The sequence below is a fragment of the Dryobates pubescens genome, chromosome 31 (genome assembly GCF_014839835.1).
Source record: "Dryobates pubescens isolate bDryPub1 chromosome 31, bDryPub1.pri, whole genome shotgun sequence".
Lineage (NCBI taxonomy): Eukaryota > Metazoa > Chordata > Aves > Piciformes > Picidae > Dryobates > Dryobates pubescens.
This window is the reverse complement of record NC_071642.1, coordinates 5,061,338-5,086,846: the sequence shown is the minus strand read 5'-3', so window position 1 is coordinate 5,086,846 and position 25,509 is coordinate 5,061,338. Positions and strand designations below refer to the sequence as shown.

Here is a 25,509-nt window from a genome sequence, read left to right as displayed (position 1 = left end):
GGTATTTGGACCTCACCTGGATGCTTGGAACTTGTCACTCAGACCTCATCTGGGTGCTCAGACCTCATCCAGATGCTTGGACCACAACAGGATACTCAAAACTCATCTGCATGCTCAGACTGACAGAACATCCATCACCCAAGGAGCAGCACCAAGGGCTCCAAGCTTGGCAGCATCTGGATGCTTGGACCTCACCAGGATGTTCAGACCTCATCTGGATGCTTGGACCTGATCAGGGTACTGGGACCTCATCTGGATGCTCAGACCTCACCTGGACACTGAGACCTCATCTGGATGCTTGGACCTGATCAGGATACTGGGACCTCATCTGGATGCTCAGACCTCATCTGGACACTGAGACCTCATCTGGATGCTTGGACCTGATCAGGATACTGGGACCTCATCTGGATGCTCAGACCTCATCTGGACACTGAGACTTTGACAGAACATCCATCACCCAAGGAGCAGCAGCAAGGGCTCCAAGCTTGGGAGCTCCAAGGAGGGAGTGGTGGAGCTTGCAGGCAGTGGCTGCCCCCTGCTCATCATTCACTGACCCCTCCAGCAGCCTGGGGAGGTTTTCACTCCAAGCCCCAAGGGGTTTTCATCCAGGGACTGAAGACTTCAAATTTGAAGCTACCTCTCCAGTGCAACACAGATCCCCCTGCTCCTGCTCCTCCTGCACACCATAGCTCCAAAATGATGTCAGCCTTCAGGAGCAGTTGAAGCCTCCACCCTCAAAAGGCCATGACCACTAACTTGGGTTGGCAGGAGCTCCCCAGCCCACCAAAGGCTGCTGAGAGTGGAGTCTCCCTTCCATCTGCTGGATGCATGTGGAAAACACAGCCCAAACTGTCCTGTTTTAGCAGCATTTCTCCAACCAGTGCCAGACTCCAGTCACCAGTGCCCAGCAACAGGCCAGGGGGCAATGGGCACAAAGTGGAGGCCAGGAGGTTCCACCTGAACAGGAGGAGAAAGTTGTTTGGTGTGAGGGTGCTGGAGGCCTGGAGCAGGCTGCCCAGAGAGGTTGTGGAGTCTCCTGGTGTGGAGAGCTTCCAACCCACCCTGGGCATTGTGCTCCTGGACAGGCTGCTGTGGGTGCTCTGCTGGGGCAGGGGGCTTGGACTGGGTGATCCCCAGAGGTCGTCTCCAAACCCTCTCTGAATGTTTCTTCAGCAGTTTCTGATCCTCCTTGGAGAAAGGGAGGTGGAGTCAGAAATAGATACAGTTCTGATTGTGGAGATGATGGGCTTATGACAGCTTTTGTCTACCCAGCACCATGGGACAAGTCCACCCTAAGCTGCTCCTCACAGTTTAAAACCCACCAGCAGCACTCCACTGCCCCTTGCTCTGCTGACTGTCCCTGGAGAGGACCTTGCTGGAAATCAAGGCCTGGAAGCTGAAGCCACTCATCTCCAGGACTCACTTTTCCCTCCAGCTTTGCCACTGCTCTCTGCCAAAGCTCTGGGATTTGTCCTGCTCTGCTTTCTCTCCCTGGGGTGCATTAGGAACAGTGTGGCCAGAGATTGAGGGAGGTTCTCCTTCCCCTCTACTCTGCCCTGGTGAGACCTCACCTGGAATATTGCATCCAGTTCTGGGCTCTCCAGTTCAGGATGGACAGGGATCTACTGAGCGTCCAACAGAGGCTACAAGGATGAAGGGACTGGAGCACTGCATGGTGAGGGGAGGCTGAGAGCCCTGGGGCTGTTTAGTCTGGAGAGGAGAAGGCTGAGAAGGGATTTAATAAATGTCTATAAATCTCTGAGGGCTGGGGGTCAGGAGGGAGGGGACAGGGACAGGCTCTGCTCAGCTGCACCCTGGGACAGGACAAGGGGCAATGCATATAAACTACAGCACAGGAAGTTCCACCCCAATATGAGGAGGAACTTCTTTACTGTGAGGGTGGCTGGAGGCCTGGAGCAGGCTGCCCAGAGGGGTTGTGGAGCCTCCTTCTCTGGAGACTTTCCAGCCCTGTCTGGATGTGTTCCTGTGTGACCTGTGCTGGATTCTGTGCTCCTGGCTCTGGCAGGGGGGTTGGACTCAATGATGCCCAGAGGTTCCTTCCAATCCCTAACATGCTGTGAGCCTGGGATTCTGGGATTCTGGGATCCTCTTTCTCTCCCCATTTGCCACTTGAAAAGTTTTCAGCAGCAACTTGGCAAAGAGGAAGAGAAAATGCCACCGGTGCCTCCAGAAAATGCCTCCAGTCCATTCTTCTCAGCACAGAGGCAAAACAAAACTTACTGCTGTGCTTTTGGCACCTGCTCCAGGAATTGATGCTTTCTAGTTTAACCACATTCAGTTTTAGGAACAAAAGTTGCCTTTGAAATGTGAGGAGTCCCCACGGCCCTTCCTGGCTGCTCTCTCCCCAACTCCTCTTTTGCTGGCGGAGCTCTGGGTGCTGCACCCAACCACCCAGCTCAGAGGCCGAGATCTGGCAGTCCCAGTGGGTACTGGAGCCTTGGGCACGGTGCATGGCCCCCATCCTGCCTTCACCACTGAGGGAGGTGGTGGAAGGCACCTGCTGGGCCAGGGGAGGCTGCGCTCCACGTGCTGGGGACCGGTTGGGCTCGCAGCGTGCCGGGGAGCGCCGTGGCGCTTGCCAAGGCCTGGGAGCCCTGGCTTTGAGAGAGAGCCAAAGGCATCCTCCCTGCACACATCAAAGAGGAACCCTCCTTCTTCCTCCCCAGGGAGCTCCTTCTCAGATGGAAACTCTGAAGGCTGCCTTGGCCCCAGGTGTGGGATGGGTTGGGATGGGTTGGGATGGGTCCCCCCACGCACACCCCCAAGAAACCCTGGGGAGCTGCAGCGAGGCTCCTGCACCTCTGCTGCTTTGCCTGCATCCTCCTGGGGCAGAAAATGAGAAGGAATAACCACCCCTGCAGAGGGACAGGGGAGAGCTGCTCAGAAACCCTCCTCCACACCTCTGCAGGACCCCGAGGGGCAATTCAACATCGTTGCCCTGGCAGCAAGAGGAGCAAAGGAGGGGAGCAGAGCTGTGAGCGAGCCACTCACCCCAGACCTAAGCCTGGAGCAGCAGATGTGTGGCTGCTGCCTTCCCAGCACCACCCTGCTCCTCTCTTCCCCTTTCCAAGCAGCTCTGCAGGAGGAACCTCTGACCCTGGTGGGGATTTTCTGTTTCAAACACAATCCCCTCTTCTACCCCAGCAGCTGCAGTGCCCTGCCCCAACTCCACTCCCTCCACACTCACCAGAGGGTTTTATCCACCACTGCGTGGGCAAAGGTGAGGAGGACTAACCCCAATTCTTGACCTAATGCCATTAGAGCTCTCTAAGCCCTTCAGGATGGATATTTTCTGCTCTTAATCTCTCCTCCCTCCCTCAAGCAGGCAGAGGTAAGTGGGTGAAGTGCTGCACACATCCGGTCACAGGATCCCCGGTGCTGGCACAGCCCCTGGGGCCAGGGCTGCCTGGCACTCACTGCTCCCTGTCAGCTCCTCAGGTGGCCTGGCTGCAGCTGAGGGTGGTGGAGCCAAATGGGGCTGATGGAGCTCTGCAGGACACAAGCAGAGTCCCCATACCCAACTGGAGCTCTCTGCAAAGCTCACATCACCCTGGAGCTGTGAAAGCACAGCAGCCACAAGCCTGATGCAAGACCTTAACCCTCAGCTGTGTCTGAATCACAGACTCTCAGAGTGGTTGGGTTGGAAGGGACCTATGGAGATCATCCAGTCCAGCCCTCTGCCAAGGCAGTCACCCAGAGAAGGTCACACAGGAACATGTCCAGGTGGGCTTTGAATGTCTTCAGAGATGGAGACTCCACCACCTCTCTGGGCAGCCTGCTCCAGGGCTCCCTTCACTTGTTCCTCCTCATGTTCCAATACAATTTCTGATGGGCAAGTTTGTGCCCACTGCCCCTTGGCCTGGCACTGGGCACCACTGAACAGAGCCTGGTGCCACCTTCCTGACACCCACCCTTGAAGTATTGCTCAGCACTGATCAGATCCCCCTCAGGCTGCTCTTCTCCAGTCTGAACAGCCCAAATTCTCTCAGTCTTGAGGTAATTTCCTCTTGTCCTGTCCCTTGTTCCTAGGGAGCAGATCCCAACCCCCAACTCACTGCAGCCTCTTCTCAGGGAGCTGTAGAGAGCAATGAGGTCTCCCTCAGCCTCCTCTTCTCCACACTACCCTCAGCTGCTCTTCTCCAGACCCTTCCCCAGCCTTGTTGCCCTTCTCTGGACTTGCTCCAGCCTCTCAGTGTCCTTCTTGGAGTGAGTAGCCCAAAACTGAACAAGTATTCATGCTGTGGCCTCCCCAGTGCCCAGTCCAGGGGCACCATCCCTGCCCTGCTCCTGCTGCCCACACCACCGCTGCTCCAGGCCAGGCTGCTGCTGCCCTTCTTGCCCAGCTGGGCACTGCTGGCTCCTCTCCAGCTGGCTGTGGCCACGGGGAACAGCAAGGCCGACCGGCGCCAACGCTCCCACCGCCACGTGCTGCTGTGTCCCAGATGCCCCCTGCCGTGGCCAGGCCCCCAGCAGCAGCTCAAGCACTCACCCACGAGTCCAGCTCCCAGGAATGGTGACGAAGTTAAGGTGTTGTGAGCCGGCAGGTCCCGGTGCTCGCCGTAGTGAGGCCCTTCGCCATAGCTCTGCTGAAGCAACAAGGGAGAGTTACCGCCGGGCGCCAGGGGCTGCCCAGCCCGCAGCCACGCTCAGACCCTCCCACAGCTGGAAGAGTCAAAGGCTCCTGATGAAAAGGGCACAGCAAGGGTCTGCTCTTTGCAGTGAGGGACAGCAGGGCACTGCAGCCATGAGGCTGTGGCACTGGGAAGAGATATCCTAGAATGGGTTGGGCTGGAAGGGACCTTAAAGATCATCCAGTGCCAACTCCGTGCCACGGGCAGGGACACCTCCCACCAGCACAGCTTGCTCAAGGCTTCATCCAGCCTGGCCTTCAACACCTTCAGGGAGGGGACAGCCACAGCCTCCCTGGGCAGCCTGTGCCAGGCTCTCACCACCCTCACTCTCAACAATTTCTTCCTCATCTCCAGTCTCAGTCTCCCCTCTCCCAGCTCAAAGCCATTGTTCCTCATCCTGGCACTCCCAGCCTTTGTCACAAGTCCCTCCCCAGCTCTCCTGGAGCCCTTCAGGTACTGGAAAGCTGCTCTGAGGTCTTCCTGGGACCTCCTCTTCTCCAGGCTCAACAGCCCCAACTCTCCCAACCTGTCCCCCACAGGGGAGGTTCTCCAGCCCTGTGATCCTATGGCACAAAGCAGGGACACACAGGGGTTTGTCCCTTGCTGGCAGCTCTCTGGCAGGTTCTACCTTCACCCATCAGCCCCAGTCTGAGCTGAGAGGCCAAGGGGACAATGTCTATGAAAATGAGAAATGACACCATGGTGCCTGCTCCACCAGTGACCCAAGGAGGGGAAGGTGCAATACTGAATCCCACAATCTCAGGCCAGTTCAGGTCTTCTCTCTCCTCAGGCCCCAGTTCTCACAGCCCTGACTCCTTCCTTACAAGATCTCTCCCCTGCTCTCCTTCCCCACCAAGGGCTCCTCAGTTGGCCAACACCATAGATTCCCCCCAAAGCAAGTCTGAGTTGGTCCCCTGGGCTCCTGAAGCCATACATGGTGGGTGCCCAGCAAGCTTTGCCCAAGGCACAGCCCATCAGGTGAGATCCCTCAAGCCCACTGAGGACCTATTCCAACCCATGGCCAGGAGCTGCCCTCTCTCCATGTCCAAAGGGAGGGGAGAGGCTGTGGGGAGCCCATATGGAGTGAAGGCCTGGGGGAGGGTTTTGGAGGAGAAGCCTTCCCCAGGGGGACCTCAAGGAAGGGAGACAGACTGAGAGAGTTGGGGCTCTTCAGCCTGGAGAAGAGAAGGCTCCAAGGAGACCTCATTGTGGTCTTCCAGGATCTGAAGGGGGCTCCAAGAAAGCTGGGAAGGGACTTTTGAGGGTGTCAGGGAGGGAGTGATAGGACTGGGAGGAATGAAGCAAAACTAGAAGTGGGGAGATTTAGATTAGATGTTAGGAAGAAGTTGTTCCCCATGAGGGTGGTGAGAGCCTGGCACAGGCTGCCCAGGGAGGTGGTGGCAGCCTCAGCCCTGGAGGTTTTTAAGGCCAGGCTGGATGTGGCTGTGAGCAACCTGCTGTGGTGTGAGGTGTCCCTGCCCATGGCAGGGGGGCTGGAACTGGCTGAGCTTTGAGGTCCCTTCCAACCCTGACAGTTCTATGATTCTATGGGATGGGGAAAAGTCCTCTCCCTGCTGGGAGCCCTGTAAGGTTAACAGCACCAACACAGGACCTGAGAAGCTGTTCCAGGGCTGGCCTCAGGCTGGGCATGGCCAGGCTGGAGAGGCCATGGCAGAGCCCTGTTTGTTTGGGTTGCAGCTCCGGGGTTGTGCTTTGTCCTTACCCTGCCTTGGTCAAACGTGGAGCTGTTTTGATCTCCCGTTCCCCAGGAACCTGATCCTGGTCTTTCATCCAAACCTAGGGAAAAACAGGAAGAACAAAGGTTACTTTTGCTTTATCAGCAGAGCCTCAAAGGTGTTCACACAAAATTAACTCTTCCTTCTACAAACAAAGCAATATTTTCATTCAGGAACCGCTTCCACTCGGCCTGACCCAGCCGACCCTCTCCCTCCTCACCTTCCCACTCCAGCTGGGAGTCTATTCCACACACTTCAAAGCAAGTCCCACCACAGCCTGGAAAGGCTTCCAGCCAGGGGACAGTGGGAAGATGAGAAACAAGGGTTTGAACTCCCTTTAGCCCAGAGGGCATTCAGGAACCGAGAGACCAGAGACTGATGGGGAAGAGGACGTTGGATTTAAAGCTTCAGAGCAGGGTGGGGTTGGAAGGGACCTCTGGAGATCATCCAGGCCAAGCCCCTGCCAAAGCAGGGCACCCACAGCAGCTTACCCAGGAGCACAATGGCCGGGGGGGTTGGAAGGTCTCCACAGGAGACTCCACAAGTGCTCTGGACAGCCTGCTCAAGGTCTCTAGCACCCTTACACCAAACAAGTTTCTCCTCATGTTGAGATGGAACCTCCTGGGTTCCAGTTTGTGCCCAGTGCCTCTTGTCCTGGCACTGGGCACCACCACAAAGAGCCTGGCCCCTTCATCTTGTCTTCCACCCCTCAGATATTTACAGACACTGATCAGATCCCCTCTCAGCCTTCTCTCCAGACTAACCAGCCCCAGGGCTCTCAGTCTTTCTTCACAGCAGAGATGTTTCAGTCCCTTCAGCACCCTCACAGCCTCCCCTGGCCTCTCTCCAGCAGGGTTCTGTCCCTCTTGTACTGGGGAGCCCTGAACTGGCCACAGTATGCCAGGTGTGGTCTCACCAGGGCAGAGCAGAGCGGGAAGAGAACCTGCCTAGCCCTGCTGGCCACACTTCTCTTGATGCACCCCAACAGCTCCCAGCAGCATACAGCACCACCCCTGTGCCAGAGTCCCCAGGGGCTCTCTGGGGACTCCTCCACAGCAGCTCCTCCATTGATAGCAAAGTGTCAACAGCCCAGGTGTTGGCAGGGCCTTAGAGGAGATCACAGAATGGCTCAGGTTGGAAGAGACCTCAGAGATCATCTACTCCAACCTCCTACCATGGGCAGAGACACTTCCCACTAGACCACCTTGCCCAAGGCCTCATCCAAGCTGGCCCTGAACACCCCCAGGCAGGAGACAGCCACAGCCTCCCTGGGCAGCCTGTGCCAGAGCCTCACCACCCTCACACTCAAGAACTTCTTCCACAGCTCCACTCTAACCCTGCTCTGCCTCATCTCCAAACCATTCCCCCTTGGCCTGTCTCCAGACACCCTCAGGAGAAGTCCCCCTGCAGCCTTCCTGCAGGATCCCTTCAGCTCCTGGCAGGCAGCTCTGAGGTCCCCCTGGAGCCTTCTCCCCTCCAGGCTGCACAGCCCCAGCTCCCTCAGCCTGTCCTCATGGCAGAGGTTCCTCGAGGAGCAGAGAAGTGCTGACAGCTCTGCTGACAGCTCTGGTGACAGCAGTGGTGACAGCAGAGAGGCAGGCTGGTGGCAGGGCCAGGGGTGTGTGCAGGAGCAGGGGCAGGGCCGGGGGCAGGGGGGCAGCCTGCTGGAGCCCGGCTGATTATCATGGCACACACGCTGCCCGCCGGGCTCCCCCTGCTCCCCTCACTGTGCAGCTACCCAGAAACTTCTTTCAAATTACATCCTTCTATTCCTGTGCCTTTGTGTTAATCATTTCCCCGGAGAATTGGTGTTTAATTGCTGTCTGATTTGCATAATTATGCATATTAATCTCCCCAGCTAATGAATATTCATATTTCCCCCTTCTCATTTAGATTTTGTTTTCTAATCAAAAATTTCCAATGTGATTACTGTGCAGAGCAGGGATAAGCCTCTAATAATACCTTGGATACTGGGGAGAATTGCTGCCAATTCTCCCACCTCCCACTTCCTAGAATAAACTTTTGCTTTGCTGCTGCTTTTCCGAAGCAGTTTTCAGCTGCACAACCCTGCAAAGCCCAGCGCTCAGCACCAGGCACAGCAGCTCCTGCCCTTCACTCTGCTTGCAGGGGACTTTTGCAAGCTCCCCCGTGGTCAAGGAGAAGACAGGAGCAGGAACTGCAGCCTCAGACATCCTTGGCAGTTCTGGGCCCTGCACAGAATCCCTGCGTGGTGGGGGTGGGGAGGGACCTCTGCAGATCAGCTGAGGAAAGGCTGAGTGAGAGCCCCTGGGGCTGTGGAGCCTGGAGAAGAGCAGCCCCAGAGGGGGGCTGAGCAATGCTCAGCAAGTGCTGAGTGTCAGGAGGCTGGGGCCAGACTCTTGACAGTGGTGCCCAGGGACAGGGCAAGGGGCAATGGGCACAAGCTGGAACCCAGAAGGTTCCACCTGAGCAGGAGGAGAAAGTTGTTTGGTGTGAGGCTGCTGGAGGCCTGGAGCAGGCTGCCCAGAGAGGTTGTGGAGTCTCCTGGCGTGGAGAGCTTCCAATCCCCCTGGCCATTGTGCTCCTGGGCAAACTGCTGTGGGTGCCCTGCTTTGGCAGGGGGGCTGACTGGATGATCTCCAGAGGTCCCTTCCAACCCCACCATGCTGGGATTCAGGGATTCTGTGGAACCCCAAAGCCCTCCTTTCCCTTCAGGCACTGGTGTTCATGTGGGCACCAAGTGCTGCGGTGAAGCCAGGCGATAGAGCTCCCAGAGAGCAGCTCCTGGCTCTGGAAGTGTCCCCAGAGGCTCAGCTGCCTGCCAAGGTGCCCATGCCAGCAGACTGCAGTGGGACCTGCCTGCTGGCCAACACCTGCTGGAAAAAAAGGTCTCACACCTTCCTTGAGCTGCAGTCAGCACCATGGAAGGTGCCGGCAAACATCCCCCGGCTTCAGCCCGCAGGTGCTTTAAGAATCCCAGGATTTCTGGGATGAAGCCAGGAAAAAACAGACTGCCTGCTTTCCATTTCTGGCACCTGTCCTGCACTCAATGCCAGCCTGCCCTTCCCTCCCTTCCTATCCAAGTCAAGGATCTAAAATTTGGCAGCAAACATCCCCTGCCAAGCCCCCACCAGCAGGGCTCCGCTCCCCTCACGCCATAGAGGCAAAGATGTTGCCTCCAACAAACCTCCTCACCCCTTCCCCACCCTGTGCCACTTGCTCTTGGTGCCCTTGGAGCCCACTCTTCCCAGTGGGCACCCCCTGGCATCGAGCAGCCAGGCTCAACCCACATGGGGGAAGAGGAAGGAGCAGGAAAGGCAGGAAAGCCTGGGCTGAGGAGGATGCTGCTGAGGCATCTCCATACTTGGGCTCTGTGCTAGTGCTCACCCAAAGGCACCCCAGCACCCCTCCCTTCTGTGCCCAGGGGGTGGTTAGAAGAGCACTGGGACACTTGGTGACATGTTTGCTGCCTACAGGCACTGCAGATGTGCTGCTGGGCTGTCCTTGGTGAGACTGACCCCTGGGTGAGATGGAGATTCCAGGCAGGATGAGATCCTGGGCATGGCTGAAGGAGACCTCATTGCTCTCTACAGCTCCCTGAGAGGAGGCTGTGGGGAGGTGGGGGCTGGGCTCTGCTCCCCAGGATCAGGTGATTGAAGGAGAGCAAATAGCCTGAAATGTGCCAGAGGAGGGTTAGGTTGGAGAGGAGGAAACATTTCTTTGCTGCCAGAGTGGTCAGGGACTGGCAGAGGCTGCCCAGGGAGGTGGTGGAGTCCCCGTCCCTGGAGGTGTTCAAGAAGTGTGTGGCCATGGCCCTTGGGGCCATGGTTTGGGGACCACGGTGGGGCTGGGTTGGTGTTGGACTGGATGCTCTCAGAGGGCTTTTCCAACCCAAACAATTCTCTGATCCTGTGAATTTCCTGTGCTCACATACACAGTCCTGGGCAACAAGACTGCCAAGGCAGCCCCCAGCCAAGCTGTGTCCCAGCTCAGGTGGCAGGGAGCTGAGCTACATTTGCACACAGCAGCTTCATCCTGGCACATCCCAGCTCCTGAGCACTTGGCTGCAGCAATTCCAAGGCTCTTCCAGCACAGGGTGTGTGGAGCTCTGGACAGCCCAGGTGTGCTCACAGCTGCTGGGAGCCAACCTCCCATTAAAACAAACCCATTTGCCAACCACCCAAGCTAAGGCACACTTCCCAATTCAGACAAGCCCAAAAGAGGAGCAACCTCCTCTCTCCCTTAATACAGTTATTAAAAAGCCTACAGATTAATTGTGCATTTTAATAACCCTCAGCATGAATATTCATGGCACATTTCTTGCTCATGTTCTAATTAAAACACACTAATAGAATAAGATGTAGCTGTCAAGACAGGCTGCTGCTGCTGCTTCCCCCCCCCCCCCCCCCCTTACAATTTCTCTGCTGCAGCTCTGAGGAGCTGATAGACAAGAACCATCCTAAGCTCTCAGTGTGGATAAAAATACTTTGGCCACGTTTAGCCTCAGCTCAAAACCTCCAAACCCTTCTCCTGCCGATGAGCTGCAGGCAAAGGCTGCAGGCGACCGACCGGACACAGGGGGCCAGGAGGTTCCTCACCCTCCCAGGTTCCTCAGCCACCTTAAACACACAACTCTTCACCCAGGAAAGGCTTTAAGGAAGGTGTGAGGTTTTCTGCCCCATCCCCACAGCCCAGCAGCCACTTATGGTCTCTGCTGCTCAGTTCCTGGTTCTGTGGCTTCCAGGCCTCGCCCACAGGGTTCCTGGAGCTGCAAATGCCACAGCAAGAGAAGCTGCCCTGGGTTCATGGATCCAGAGATTCACAGCATGGTACAGATTGCAAGGGACCTTCAAGACCATCCAGTTCCAAGTCCCTGCCATGGGCAGGGACACCTCAAACCAGCCCAGGTTGCTCAAGGCCTCATCCAGCCTGGCCTTGAGCACCTCCAGGCAGGAGGCATCCACAGCCTCCCTGGGCAGCCTGTGCCAGGCTCTCCCCACCCTCACCCTCAACAATTTCTTCCTCATCTCCATTCTCAGTCTTCTGTCTCCCAGCTCAAAGCCATTGTCTCTTGTCCTGTTACTCCCAGCTCTTGTCCAAAGTCCCTCCCCAGCTCTCCTGGAGCCCATTCAGGTCCTGGAAGGTTGCCCTGAGGTCTCCCTGGAGCCTTTTCCTCTCCAGGCTGAACAGCCCCAACTCTCCCAGCCTGTCCCCATGGGGGGAGGTTCTGATAAGCTTTGTGGCCTCCCCTGGACTCACTCAGCAGCTCCAGGTCTTTTGTTGGGTGCACTGAGCTGCAAAATCTGCCTGGACCTGAACCAGCTGTGAGCCCCAAGGTGTTTTGTAGCCCTGCACCTCCTGATCCCAGCACAGCACTGGGACATGGCTTGGCAGGGAGCATGGCTTTGGTGCCAGCCCCTGCTCTGCCCATCCAGACATGGCAGGGAAGAACACCCCAATATGTGACCTCTGCATTCAGGCCAAGGTCTTCCAGATCAAGCTCAATCCCTAATGATTGTTTTGTGAGCAAAGCTCACGGGCTGTGCAGCCATGCCCCGGGACCAGGAGGACAGGCACAGATGCAGAGCAGGACCTGAGACCTCTCAGCCACCATTTGTGCTGCAAGATCCAAAGGTTTTGCTCTGAAATCCTGCACCAAGCAATGCCTGGAGGAGAACACTCCCTGCTGCAAGCTGTGCTGGCCCAGCAGCCTCAAATGGCTCAAAGGCTGGGGAGGGACTGTTCAGAAGGAGCTGTAGTGAGGGACAAACACAGAATCATAGAATCAATAAGGTTGGAAAAGACCTCAAAGATCATCAAGTCCAACCTGTCACCCAACACCTCATGACTACTAAACCATGGCACCAAGTGCCACGTCCAGGCCCCTCTCGAGCACCTCCAGGGATGGTGACTCCACCAATGATTTGAAGTTCAAGCAGGGGATATTTGCTTGGACATCAGGAGAATGTTCTGCACAGTGAGGGTGGGGAGATACTGGTACAGGTTGCCCAGGGAGGTGGCTGAGGCCCCATCCCTGAAGACATTCAGGCTCAGCCTGGCTGTGTCCCTGTGCAGCCTGCTCTGGCTGGAGCTGTCCCTGCTGCCTGCAGGGGGTTAGCCAGGATGCCCTTGGAGGTTCCCTTCCAACCCAGTGCAACCTGTGCAGCTGTGAAGGTGTCCAGCTCAGGAGGAGGATGCAGCAAGGGGACCTTCACAGCAGCTCCATGAGTGACAGTGGGGACAGTGCTGGGGGTGCTGCCTGCTTGAGCTGGGGCTGAGCTGGGCTGAGCGCTTCCCTCCCCCAGGCCGCCCCTGCCTCTGCAATCTGCCAGCATCCAAGTGCCCTCCCTAATCTGATCCCCAGCACCAAGGCTGGGCCAGGCTTTGTTTTATTTAAAGTCTATTAAAAATATTTAGGCCAAGCCCTTCATGTGGCTGGACAAGGTTTGGGAGCAGCTGCAGCTGCCATGGAGAACTCCTGAGGAACGAGCGACAGGACAAGGGGAAATGGCCTCAAGTGGCACCAGGGGAGGTTCAGGGTGGACATGAGGAGCAATTTCTTCTCCTAAAGAGGGAAGCTCTGGACTTGGCTTGCCCAGGGTGGTGGAGGGGTCTCCATTCCTACAACATCTGTGGAGGTGTGCTGCTGAGGGATGAGATTTAGGAGTTGTCTTGGAAGTGCTGGGTTAAGGGTTGGACTTGATGGTCTGAAAGGTCTCTTCCAACCAGAACCATTCTGTGATTCAGCACAGCTTTGAAAGCTGGGTGGCAAATCCAGCTGGGCAGGGCTGGAGCAGGACGAGGACGTGGTGGCAGTAGGGAACAAAAACCCTGCAGCCAGCAACCCCCCACACTTGTGGTATGGAATCATGGAATGGTTTGGGTGGGAAGGAACCTTCAAAGCTCACCCAAGTCCAACCCCCTGCAGCCAGCAGGGACATCCCCACCCAGAGCAGGCTGCTCAGAGCCCCAAACAACCTGACCTGCCCTGGTGCCAGGGCCGGGGCAGCTCCCAGCTCTCTGGGCAGCCTGGGTGAGCATCTCATGGATCCACTTAACCCCTGCCAGCCACCAGCCTGCCCTGGGAGAAGCAGCACAGCCCCTGCTGGAGGTGGGATGGCAGAGCCACCAGTGCCACCATAATTTGATTTCAAACAGAGGTGACAGAAGGCTGCTTGATAAACACTTCCAAATTAAGCAGCTTTGTCTCCTAATCGCTCTGGCGATCAGCCCCACAGCAAAATCTCTGCTAAAAGGGATTTGAAATCAATAAAATTAGTCGACTAGTAATTAGCTTTAGTCCCAGGCAAAGCAGCAGAGTTGTTTTTCCTGGCAGGAGGCAGCTCCCCAGACCCTCACACCGGGGCTGGGTGAAGGAAAAGGGAAAAAAAACCCAAACCCCAAGACAAAAGCTCCCCCAGCACCCCGCAGGAAAGGGCCCTGGGTGCAGCAGAGCTCCTGCCAGGCTGCAGGGAGGGGCTGCAAGCAGCTCCTGTTTATTTACCAGCCCCATCCACCCCCGGTAGGAAAAAACAGCTGTGGATGGAAGGCAGCCGGGAGCTGTTTACAGGACGTGGATTGCGGAGGGGACGACACAATGTGAGCAACTTCCCCTTCCCGGAGCTCCACCAAACAATTCGACAACAACAACAACAACAAGAGGGGGGGAGGGGGGAAACCAAAACCAAACAAAGAGCCCCCAGACCTGCCAGTGCCCAGCACCTGGGGAGCAGCACAGGAGTCCCCCCTGCGCTGCCAGCCTGGAGGAGCTGGCTGGTGGGGCAGACCAGGAGCCCCTGTCCCAGGCTGGGGAGCTCTGCCTCATCCCGGTGTGGGCAGCAGGAGCAGGGCAGGGAGCCGCCCTCTGAGCTGGGCACTGCTGAGGCTGCACCTCCAGCATGGGGGTGAGTTTTAGGACCTTCACTCCAAGAAGGACATTGAGGGGCTGGAGCAGGTCCAGAGAAGGGCAACCAAGCTGGGGAAGGGGCTGGAGAAGAGGGCTGGGGAGGAGCAGCTGAGGGAGCTGGGGCATGGTTAATGTGGAGCAGAGGAGGCTGAGGGAGACCTCCTTGCTCTCTGCAGCTCCCTGAGAGACTGCAGGGAGGTTGGGGTTGGGCTCTGCTCCCTAGGAACAAATGATAGGACAAGAGGAAACAGCCTCAGGTTACCCCAGGGGGGCTTTATCTTGGACATGAGGAACAATTTCTTCCCCAAAAGGGTTGTCAAGCCCCAGCCCAGGCTGCCCAGGGCAGTGGGGGAGTCCCCATCCCTAGAGGGATTTCCAGGCTGTGGAGATGTGGTGCTGAGGGCCAGGGTTGGTTGGTGCCCTGGCAGTGCTGGGGTAAGGGTTGGATGTGATGACTTTAAGGGTGTTTCTAACCTAAATGATTCTGTGATCCCCTCACTGCCTTGATGTGTGAGGCTGGAGCAGGGCTGGCTGGCCAAGACAGCAAGGCTCAGCTGCTCTGCTGCCTGCAGAGACAGAATTTTGGTGGCTCTGACTTGAGCACCGCTGGCTTCATGCCCTGACCACCCTGCTGCTCTGCTGGTGGGGTTGGGTTGGAAGGCACCCTAAAGACCATCCAGTTCCAACCCCCTGCCATGGGCAGGGACACCTCCAACCAGCACAGCTTGCTCAAGGCTTCATCCAGCCTGGCCTTCAACACCTCCAGGCAGGAGGCAGCCACAGCCTCCCTGGGCAGCCTGTGCCAGGCTCTCCCCACCCTCACTCTCAACAATTTCTTCCTCATCTCCACTCTCAATCTCTCCTCTCCCAGCTCAAAGCCATTGTCCCTCAGCCTGGCACTCCCAGCCCTTGTCACAAGTCCCTTCCCAGCTCTCCTGGAGCCCCTTCAGGTCCTGGAAGGCTGCTCTGAGGTCTCCCTGGAGCCTTCTCTTCTCCAGGCTGAACAGCCCCAACTCTCCCAACCTGTCCCCATGGGGGAGGTCCTCCAGCCCTCTGATCATCTTTGTGGCCTCCACTGGACTCACTCCAGCAGCTCCAGGTCCTGTTTTTGTTGGGAGAACAGAGCCCCAAAATCTGCCTGGCTCCTGAGCCAGCCTTGAGCCCCAAGGTGTTTTGTAGCCCTGCACCTCCTGATCCCAGCACAGCACTGGGACATGGCTTGGCAGGGAGCATGGCTTTGGTGCCAGCCCCTGCTCTGCCCACACAGAGCACTGGGTCCTGGCACTCCCAGCCCTTGTCAAAACTCCTTCCCCAGCGCCGCTGAAGCCCCTGCAGGTACTGCAAGGCTGCTCCAAGCTCTCTCAGCTCAGGCAGCTGAAGCAGGGACACACACAACTGCACAACCAGGTCACCTCAGAGCCTGCTAACACAGATCCCTAAGGATTTCTGGGGCAGACTCTGCCTCTTTCTCTCTCTGCTGATGAATGCACCTAGAATTCTGAGGCAAGACACAGAGCACCCCACACCCCCACCCCAGGGAAGCTCTGCCTGCTGCCTCCCCCCTCCCCAAACGCCCACTCAGGGATAATTTTTCACATAAAAAAAGCTGATGCCACCACTTTGGTGATCATTAATTCCCCTGCTCAGCATCTGCTCTGGCATCTCCTGCACCATGTTCTGGTTCAGCAGTTTCTGCACAATCCACACTCAGAGCTGGGCTTTGGGAAAGGTTTGGGGCTGGGGGGGGGGAGGAAAAATGGGAGCAGGGGAAAAATGATCCATTGCCTGCTGGCTTTGGATGAGGAATGAGTAAGGAGAGAAATTAGATCCACAGCCAACACACTAAATAAAAACCAAAACAGAAAGAGGGGGGAAAAGGGCCCAAGGGGTACTTTAGTCCCTGCTGCTCTCTTGGAAGAGGGTCTGGGAGATGATGCAGGTGGAGTTCCCAACTGAAGCTGCTGTCCCAGCTCCTGCTGTGGGTCAGGACACTGCTTCCCTCCAAGGTCACAGCCCATGGGGGTCTGCAACTGCTCCCAAAGGATGGGGCTGGCTCCAAGGTAGGTTTATGGGGGGTGTGCTGGAGTGAGATCCCAGAAATGCAGCAGAAGAGACAACTAAGTGCTCAAAACAGCATCCAGCAGAGGGGTGAGGAGGGGTTGGGAAAGAAAACCCAACAGGAATTCCAGGACACAATCAGGGAGGCATTGAGGTTGGAGCTAGAAGACCATGGAGTCCCAGGGTTCACTCAGCATTGCCAGGTCACCACTAAACCCTGCCCCTCAGTGCCACATCTCCAAGGATTTTGAACACTTCTAGGGACAGGGACACCCCAACTGCCTTGGGTTGGAAGGGACCTTAAGGGTCACCCAGCTCCAACCCCCTGCCATGGGCAGGGACACCTCCCACCAGCACAGCTTGCTCAAGGCCTCATCCAGCCTGGCCTTGAACGCCTCCAGGCAGGAGGCAGCCACAGCCTCCCTGGGCAACCTGTGCCAGGCTCTCCCCACCCTCACTGTCAAGATTTTTCTCCCTAATCTCCAGTCTCAATCTGCTCTGGAAGAAGATAGATTGATATGAGACAGGAAGAAATTCTTCCCCAGGAGGGCAGTGAGGGGAGACCTCAGAGCTGCATTTTAGTATCTGCAGGGGAGCTGCAGGCAGGCTGGGGAGGGACTGCTCAGAAGGGGCTGTGGGGATAGGCTGAGGGGCAATGGTTTGAAAGTGGAGCAGGGCAGAGATAGGTTGGACATCAGGAGGAAGTTCTGCACTGTGAGGCTGGGGAGACACTGGAACAGGCTGCCCAGGGAGGTGGTTAAGGTCCCATCCCTGGAGACCTTCAGGCTCAGCCTGGCTGTGTCTCTGGCTGGAGCTGTCCCTGCTGCCTGCAGGGGGTTGGCCAAGATGCCCTTGGAGGCTCCCTTCCCACCCAGTGCAATCTGTGGAGCTGTGAGGCACTGGACCAGGTTGTCCAAAGAGGTCCTCTCCTGGAGGCCCAACTGGGCAGGATTTATTAAGCTAACAAAAAGTTGGAGAGGCCAAGAGAAGGTCTGGAGGCCATGGGGCCTCCCAAGCACAGGCAGGGAACCTGCTCCCTCTGGTGAAAGGCATGGAGGGCAGGGATGGTTCCTACCTCCCAGCCCGTGGAAAGCCAGCAAGATGCCACAGGGAGAAAGAAAACAAACCTGTGACGACAACCAGAGGGAAGAAAATAAACTTGAAAGCTCAAAACACTTCCCCCAGCTGTAAAAACAAAGGCTGAGCGATGACCAAACACCAGCACAAAGCAGCAGCACGAAAGGGGACGGAGGAGAGCACAGGGCCCGAGCAGGCTGCGCCTCCCAAAGGTCACCAGCCTGAGGGACAGCCCCACCATGCCCTCAGCCTCTCCAGGATGAGCCAAGTCCCTTGTCCCCAGCCTCCAGCCAAGGCCAGCAGCCCTGCCAGGCTCTGCCAAAAGCAGGAAGCCAAGGAAGGTCTAAGGGATGAAAGTGCAGGGGACTGGACCAAGACAAACACTGCTCTGAGTCAGAGCCATGGCAGGTGCCACAGAGGTCCCTCCTCTGCCACCCCCTCGCATCCGGGTGGTGCTGTGCCCTCCCTGCAGATGGCAATGGACACACCATGGGGCAGCCCTGTGCCCCACTGCACCATGGCACAACACAGGGCTGCAGGGACCAGGGAGGGTGGAAGGAGCACAAGAGGTTGCCCCAAGCTCTGGGGATGAGCCCACAATGGAGATGAGAAGAGGCTGCAGGGAGGTGGGGCTTGGGCTCTGCTCCCCAGGATCAGGTGACAGAAGGAGAGCAAATGGCCTCAAATTGTGCCAGGGGAGGGTTAGGTTGGAGAGAAGGAAACATTTCTTTGCTGCCAGAGTGGTCAGGGACTGGCAGAGGCTGCCCAGGGAGGTGGTGGAGTCCCCAGCCCTGGAGGTGTTCAAGAGATGTGTGGCCATGGCACTTGGGGCCATGGTGGGGTTGGGCTGGTGTTGGACTGGATGATCTCAGAAGGCTTTTCCTGCCCAAACCATTCTGTGCTTCCATGAGCCACTTACAGCTGCTGGTGCAGCTCATGTCAACCTTACTCCTGCAGAAGAACAAGGAGGTGCCTCAGATCTGACCACTGTGGGACCTCTCTTTCATGGAGGATAAGCCCTCCCTGAAGTGCTTTGTGCCAGCAGACTGAGGAACAGCCCCAGGCTGCACCTGAGGGCTGCCAAATCTCCCTGCAGAGAAACACAGCACTGGACACCAGCCACGTCCCACTGTCACCTCTCCAGCAATCCTTCAGCCCAGCCCTCCCTTGGAGGCTGCCAGCATGCTGCTGTTTCCAGGAGAGCAATGTCAATGTTTAATTCTCTTAACTACATGTTAAATACAGGGAGCTATGAGGAGCTGCATCACTGACCTGACGAGCAGCCTCCTGCCACTCAGGAGCATCCAGCTTGAAGCCCACAAGGAACTTGCAACCTCAGCAAGTCTGAGAAGACACCAAGCTGTGTGGTGCTGTTGACACACTGGAGGGAAGGGATCCAGCCAGAGGGACTTGGACAGGCTGCAGAGGTGGGACCACAAGGAGTTCAACAAGGCCAAGGGCAAGGTTCCTGCAGCTGGCTCAGGGCAATCTCCAGCACAGATCCAGGCTGGGCAAGGAGTGGCTGAGAACAGCCCTGAGGAGAAGGCCTTGGGGGTGTCAGTTGGTGACAAAGTCCCCAGGAGCCAGCACTGGTCCCTGGCAGCCCAGAGCCAGCTGAGTGCTGAGCTGCAGCCAGAGCAGGGAGAGTAGCAGCACAGGGAGGGGATTCTGCCCCTCTGCTCTGCTCTGCTCAGACCCCACCTGCAGCACTGCCTCCAGCTCTGGGGCCCCCAGCACAGGAAGGACCTGGAGCTGCTGGAGAGGCTCCAGAGGAGGCCACAGAGAGGATCAGAGGGCTGCAGAACCTCTCCTGTGGGGACAGGCTGGGAGAGTTGGGGCTGTTCAGCCTGGGGAAGAGAAGGCTCCAGGGAGACCTCAGAGCAGCCTTCCAGTACCTGAAGGGGCTCCAGGAGAGCTGGGGAGGGACTCTGGACAAGGGCTGAGAGTGCCAGGAGGAGGAACAATGGCTTTGAGCTGGGAGAGGGGAGAGTGAGACTGGAGATGAGGAGGGAATTCTTGAGAGTGAGGGTGGGGAGAGCCTGGCACAGGTTGCCCAGGGAGGCTGTGGATGTCCTCTGCCTGGAGGTGTTCAAGGCCAGGCTGGATGAGGCCCTGAGCAAGCTGTGCTGGTGGGAGGTTTCCCTGCCCATGGCAGGGGCTTGGAGCTGGATGGTCTTTAAGGTCCCTTCCAACCCAACCCATTCTGTGATTCTGTGAGTGCCTACAGGGTTTCTGAGTGCTTCTAGGATCAGCAACCTTGCAAGTCAGATGCCAGCCAGGGATGAAACCCAACAGGTCAGCTCCTGAAGGGACCCCTGAGACACCAGGAACTGCCCTTTTGGGTTTCACAGCACTTGTGTGATTTGCATGGAATAGGCACACACACACCCCCCACACACTTCCCTCACCACCACCACCCTCCATTTCCTCCCTGATTTGCATCTTTCCAACTCCTCTTTCATTTGCAATGTAAAATCAAATTCCAGGCTGCCTGTCCTTGTGCTAGGCAGCAAAAATCTTCCCCTCCTTGTGTTCCAAGCAAGAAACCAGAGGGGAAAAACCCCCAACCCCAAACCAAATCAACCAACCAACCCCCCCCCCCCAAAAAGGCAGTTTGATGATAACCTGCCCCCCAAAAAACCATCCCAAGGTTTGCAAGGGAGAGAGATCTCAGGGCAAACACAGCTTGGCCAGGCTTCCAGCCAGGCAGATGTGAGCCCTGCCTGCCCTCCAGCCCTGTGTCATGCTGATAGCCAAAGGCAGGGAGGCCAAAGGTGGTTAAAAATTAGACAAATGAAAGACTGCATCCAAAAGAGTGGGGAGATGAGGTGGGGCCAGGCACACACACAGGAGCACAGGGCTGAGTTCATCTCTAAGTCTTCTCTTCACAGAGATTCCACAATCCCAGCATGGTGGAGGCTTGAAAGGGACCTCTGGAGATCATCCACTCCAAGGCCCCTGCTCCAGCAGGGCACCCACAGCAGCTTGCCCAGGAGCACAATGCCCAGGGGGAGATGGAAATTCTGCAGGCAAGGAGACTCCACAACCTCTCTGGGCAGCCTGCTCCAGGCCTCCAGCACCCTCACACCAAACAACTTTCTCCTCCTGTTCAAATTAAACTTCCTGAGTTCCAGTTTGTGCCCACTGCCCCTTGTCCTGTCCCTGGGCACCACTAACAGGGGCTGCACTCCATCCTCTTGCCCCCCACAGCTCCTTTGGCTCTTGCTGAGCATTGCTCAGCTCCCCTCTGGGGCTGCTCTTCTCCAGGCTCTCAGCCCCAGGGCTCTCAGCCTTTGCTCCTCACAGAGCTGCTCCAGGCCCCTCAGCAGCTCTGTAGCCTTCCCTGGACTCTCTCCAGCAGTTCCCTGGCTCTGTGGAACTGGGGAGCTCAGAACTGGACCCAGGACTCCAGAGGTGGCCTCACCAGTAAGGAAAGAGAACCTCCCTCGACCTGCTGACCCACCCTGGCTAATGACTGCTGCGCTCCACCGCTAATGAGCAGCACTCACCCTGCAAACCTCCTCGGGGCGAGGGGAAAAAACAGACCCCGAAGGGCAGAGGAAAGCTGAGTCAACCCCACGGCCAGGAGTGTTCTGTGCGACCCAGAACGCCTCAGTCCTGCAGGGTGCTGAGCTGCCAAGAGGCAGCAGCACAGGATGCCCCAGCCCGCACAGGATGGGGCCGTGGGGCTGGCTGGGGGAGCCAAGACGTTCTCCAGACGATGATTCAGCCCACAGGAAGGATCATCTCAGAAGAATTGTTCGACACAATGAGAAAAACTTTCCCAAACAAAGTGTTCCCAGCAGCACCTGCCTGCTGCCTCCCTCCCTCCCTGCCTGCTGCCTCCCTGCCTGCTGCAGCCCTCCCTCCCTGCCTACCTCCCTCCCTGCCTGCCTGCTGCCTCCCTGCCTGCTGCAGCCCTCCCTGCCTGCTGCAGCCCTCCCTCCCTGCCTGCCTCCCTCCCTCCCTGCCTGCTGCCTCCCTCCCTCCCTGCCTGCTGCCTGCCTCCCTCCCTGCCTGCTGCCTCCCTCCCTCCCTGCCTGCTGCTTGCCTCCCTCCCTGCCTGCTGCCTCCCTGCCTCCCTCCCTCTGCCGGGGCAAGCCCTCGGCTCCAGCTTTTGTTTGCAAATGACCTGGAGGCGGTGGTGGCTGCGGCAAAGGTTCCTCTTTGTGCCTTCTCCTTTCCCCAGCAGTGCAGCAGGCTCACGGCTGCCATGCTGAGCCTGGCAGCCAGCTGGTGGCAAGAGAGAGGCCACCCAAAGCAGCCAGATGCCAAACTCAGCACCCCTGCAGGGGCAGTCCCAGCGCTGACACTGCAGGACTGCAGACTTCAGTAGGTATCAGAAAGTAATCAGAGAATAGGCTGGATGGGAAGAGACCTTCAAGATCATCCAGCTCCAACCCCCTGCCATGGGCAGGGACACCTCCCACCAGCACAGGTTGCTCAAGGCCTCATCCAGCCTGGCCTTGAACACTTCCAGCCTTGGAACCATCACAGCCTCCCTGGACAACCTGTTCCAGTGTCTCACCACCCTCAGGGGGAAGAATTTCTCCCTAATGTCTCAGCTGAACCCAGCTTCTTCCAGCTGGAAGCCATCACCCTTTGTCCTGTCCCTCCAGGCTTTTGTTCAAAGTCCCTCCCCAGCTCTCCTGGAGCCCCTTCAGGTACTGGAAGGCTGCTCTGAGGTCTCCCTGGAGCCTTCTCCCCTCCAGGCTGAACATCCACCCAAGCCAAGCTTCCCGAGGCACCCCTAAAGCACACCCAGGCCCCAGCAGGACACAAGGTGCAGAGTTTTGGGGTAACTGCCTGTCCCTGCCAGGCACCCAACTCTTCCAGAATGTGGCCAGCACAAGCCAGCATGGAGAGAGATTTACCTGAAGAACATTTGAAGGACAGATGTGACCTACTTAGAGCTCTGCCAAATATTTCTCTGATTGACTGTGCCATCGATTATTCCACCAGCACTCACCTGGCCTCTAGTCCATCTACTTGCTCCTAGGAAGCACCACTTCCAGGACCCAAACCTCCACCCTTCTGCAGCCCCAGCTCTCTGCTCAGCCCTTCAAGCACTGCAAGGCCACCAGAAGGTCTCCCTGGAGCCTTCTCTCCAGGCTGCCCAAGCCCAGCTCTCTCAGCCTGGCCTCCCAGCAGAGGCCTTCCAGCCCTGCCAGCACTGCTGTGGCCTCCTCTGGCCCTGCTCCACCAGGTCCCTGTCTGTACTGTGGATTCCAGAGCTGCCCCAGCACTGCAGGGGGGGCTCTGAGCAGAGCACAGCAGAGGGGCAGAGTCCCCTCCCTGCCCCTGCTGCCCACACTGCTGGGGATCAGCCCAGGAGAGGGCTGGGGCTGGGCTGGCATAGCTTGGTGCTGGACCAGCTCCAGCTCTGCACCCCCAGCACTACCAAGTCCTTCTCCTCAGACCTGCTCTCCAGCCCTTCATCCCCAGCCAGGACTGATATCAAAGGTTGCCCCAACCTGGTTGCAGGACCTTGCACTTGGCCTTGTTAAACTTCATGAGGCTCCCCCAGGCCCATTTCTCAAGCTTGTATCATCAGCTTTGTTTTAAGGTCTGCAAGGTGTATGGGGCAGATGGTGCAGAGCCCATCAGGCAAGGTCTCACCAGCCTCTTGACCTCAGTAGAAGTCAGGGATGGTTATACTGTGGTTTCAGACTGTCAGCTAGGCTCCTAGGCCATGCTTCTCATCACACCTTGGCCAGAGGACACCAAGAAACTTCTGCCCCTTGCACCTGGGTTCCCTCTGTCCATAAAAGCAGATCCCAGCAGCCATTTCCCAGCAGGACATCAGCCCAAAGGCTGGCACAGGGACCCAGGGGTGGCCAGGGTTTTTAAACTTCTCCCCCTGGTTCAGGGTGTGGGGCAGCTCATGGGAGAAGAAGAGAGGGGACAGGAACAGGGAGCGGCACAGCTCCTGCCAACGGCAGCAGGGAGTCATCCCACATTCACCAGTCCTGGAGGTGCCATGTGAAGCATCCAGCTCCAGCCTGGCTGTGCCAGCCTCAGCAGATACCTACTTCTGGGCTCCTCCTGTACTGCAACTTGCTTGGACAATGAGGACACTGCTGAGCAAGTGGAGAAGAAGCTCATCCTTACCATCCCTTCACAGCAGGATGGGCACATGGAGCCGTCCCTCCATAAGCCCCACAGGGGTCCAGTGCTGCTGACCTTCACCTCAGCTCTCCCTGGGCAAACCTCCCAATGCCAGGGCAGAGGTGCCAGCAGATGGCACTCACCATGCCACACAGCTCCTCTCTTTTCTGGGACCAACCAACCCTTCTTTCCTGCCTGCACATTGCCAACCATTTCCTGGGTGCAGCTTCAGCATCGCTCGGTGCCAGCCGGCAGGAGCTGGTCCTGCTGGCTCTGATCCCTCCTGCTGAGCAACAGAACAGGCCCTGGGAAGAACTCACTGCACACTTCCAAGGCAGCCTCACAAAGGTCTCCTGTAGGCAGCTTTGATTCTTCTGCCTGTTACAGCATTAAGGAGCAAGACCTCACTCACTGACATCCTTCACCCTTCCCTGGGCATGCACAGAGCCATCCCCGGGCTCGTGGTGCTGCTGGGAAGGGTTGGGGCCAGGATGGCCAAACCCACACAAGTGTCCAGCCTGGCTCCACACAACACACCTGAGCCCTCTGAGTGCTCCTCACATCAGCACAGTGTGCAGGTCAGAGGGACAAGCTGGGGACAAGAGACCTCTGGGATCCTTTCCCCTGAGGGTGCTGAGGCACCGGAGCAGCTTGCCCGGAAAGGTTGTGAAGGTCCCAAGCCTGGCAGTGCTCAAGGCCAGGTTGGATGGGGCCTGGAGCAACCTGGTGTAGTGGGAGGTGTCCCTGCCCACGGCAAGAGAGTTGGAACTGGATGATCTTCAAGGTCCCTTCCGACCCAAACCATTCTGTGATCTTTTCTGCGTCTCCTCCACAGGATGTTCTGCTTTCTGGGGCTGCTGTCTGGACAAGCAGCAACACTTCTCCTCCCCAGGACCAACAGTTCCTCTGATAATTTGCTTAAGCTTTGCTTTCTCTTAACTGCAGGCAGCTCAGAGGGCTTCTTTCCTCCCTAAACAAAGAGCTGCTCAGTGCCCAACTCCTAAAGGCAGAAGCTTTGGTTGTCTGACAGGGCTTAAAACCTGGAGCTCCCCAGTTGGCTGGGATGCTGAGAGCTGAGCCACACAGGGTGAGAAGCTGCTGCTCTGCAGCTGCATTTGCCAGCAACACTCTGGAAGAAAACCACATCTGTCGAAAAATGGAGGGGAGAAGCCACCTCTAGGCTCAGTGCTACAAGGAGAAGGTGAAGGACCAAAGCCATCACTGCCTTCAGCACACAAAGCTCTGCCAGCAGCTCAAGTCTCTGCTCCTGGGAGGACCCTGGGCCACACCAGCCACAGAGCAAGCTCCCACCAGCTCCTCGCTGCACAGGGCTCCTGAGGGGGCTCAAGGCACTGCAGCACTCCCTGCTCTGAGGGGAAGGGCTCTTCTCAACCTGCACTCATCACGAGTAAGGGCTGGGGCTCCCTGGACTTTCCAGAGGCTGCTGAACATGTAAGAGAGCAGGAAACCCAACCAAAATCGGTTCCCCATTTGGAGCACAATGTGCCCCAGAAGCCCCCAAGATGGGGCAGGCCAGCATGGACAGGAAGAGGAAGATCTCAGGCTCAGCTGTTTGCAAAACCACAGCTCCACACCTCTGCCTTCCAGGGGATGTGAGCCCTGCTTGCTTCTGACACTGCAGCAGAGGTCCTGACATGGCTGGAAGGGACAACCACCTGGGGACAGCTGCTCCACTGGAGCCCCTCAACCCCACACAGAACCAAAGGGACAACAAACCAGCTGTAAACCACCCAGGTGCCCAGGATCCATCACACTCCAGAGTCTGGCTGCCCAGCTCCTCCCCACAGTGCTCTGAGCAGCACAAGGAGCTCACATCTACCTCTGATGACCTCTGGCACGGAGGTTTAGCTCTCTCATGGGAAGCTAATTCTGAGCTTGCAGAGTTTTGCCCATCCTGCCCCATTCCCCCCTTATCTCAGCAGCATTCCAAAGCCTCAGCTGCTCCCTGGCATCCCAAGGGGAACCCTGTCCA

General features: G+C 57.4%; 1 protein-coding gene across 16 annotated transcripts in view; it reads right to left on the bottom strand.

Annotated features, from left to right (window-relative positions):
• Window positions 1–25,509, bottom strand: part of TCF3 (transcription factor 3) — a 97,654-nt gene that overhangs the window by 34,006 nt on the left and 38,139 nt on the right. For 11 of the 16 annotated variants that reach the window (XM_054174953.1, XM_054174956.1, XM_054174958.1 and 8 more), the window contains 2 exons: window positions 6,376–6,449; window positions 4,511–4,607 (listed from right to left, as the gene is read on the bottom strand). In XM_054174953.1, the coding sequence (XP_054030928.1) occupies window positions 4,511–4,607; window positions 6,376–6,449 (171 nt within the window). The remainder of the gene's footprint in view (window positions 1–4,510; window positions 4,608–6,375; window positions 6,450–25,509) is intronic. The other 5 variants (XM_054174955.1, XM_054174967.1, XM_054174968.1 and 2 more) reach the window with 1 other exon arrangement.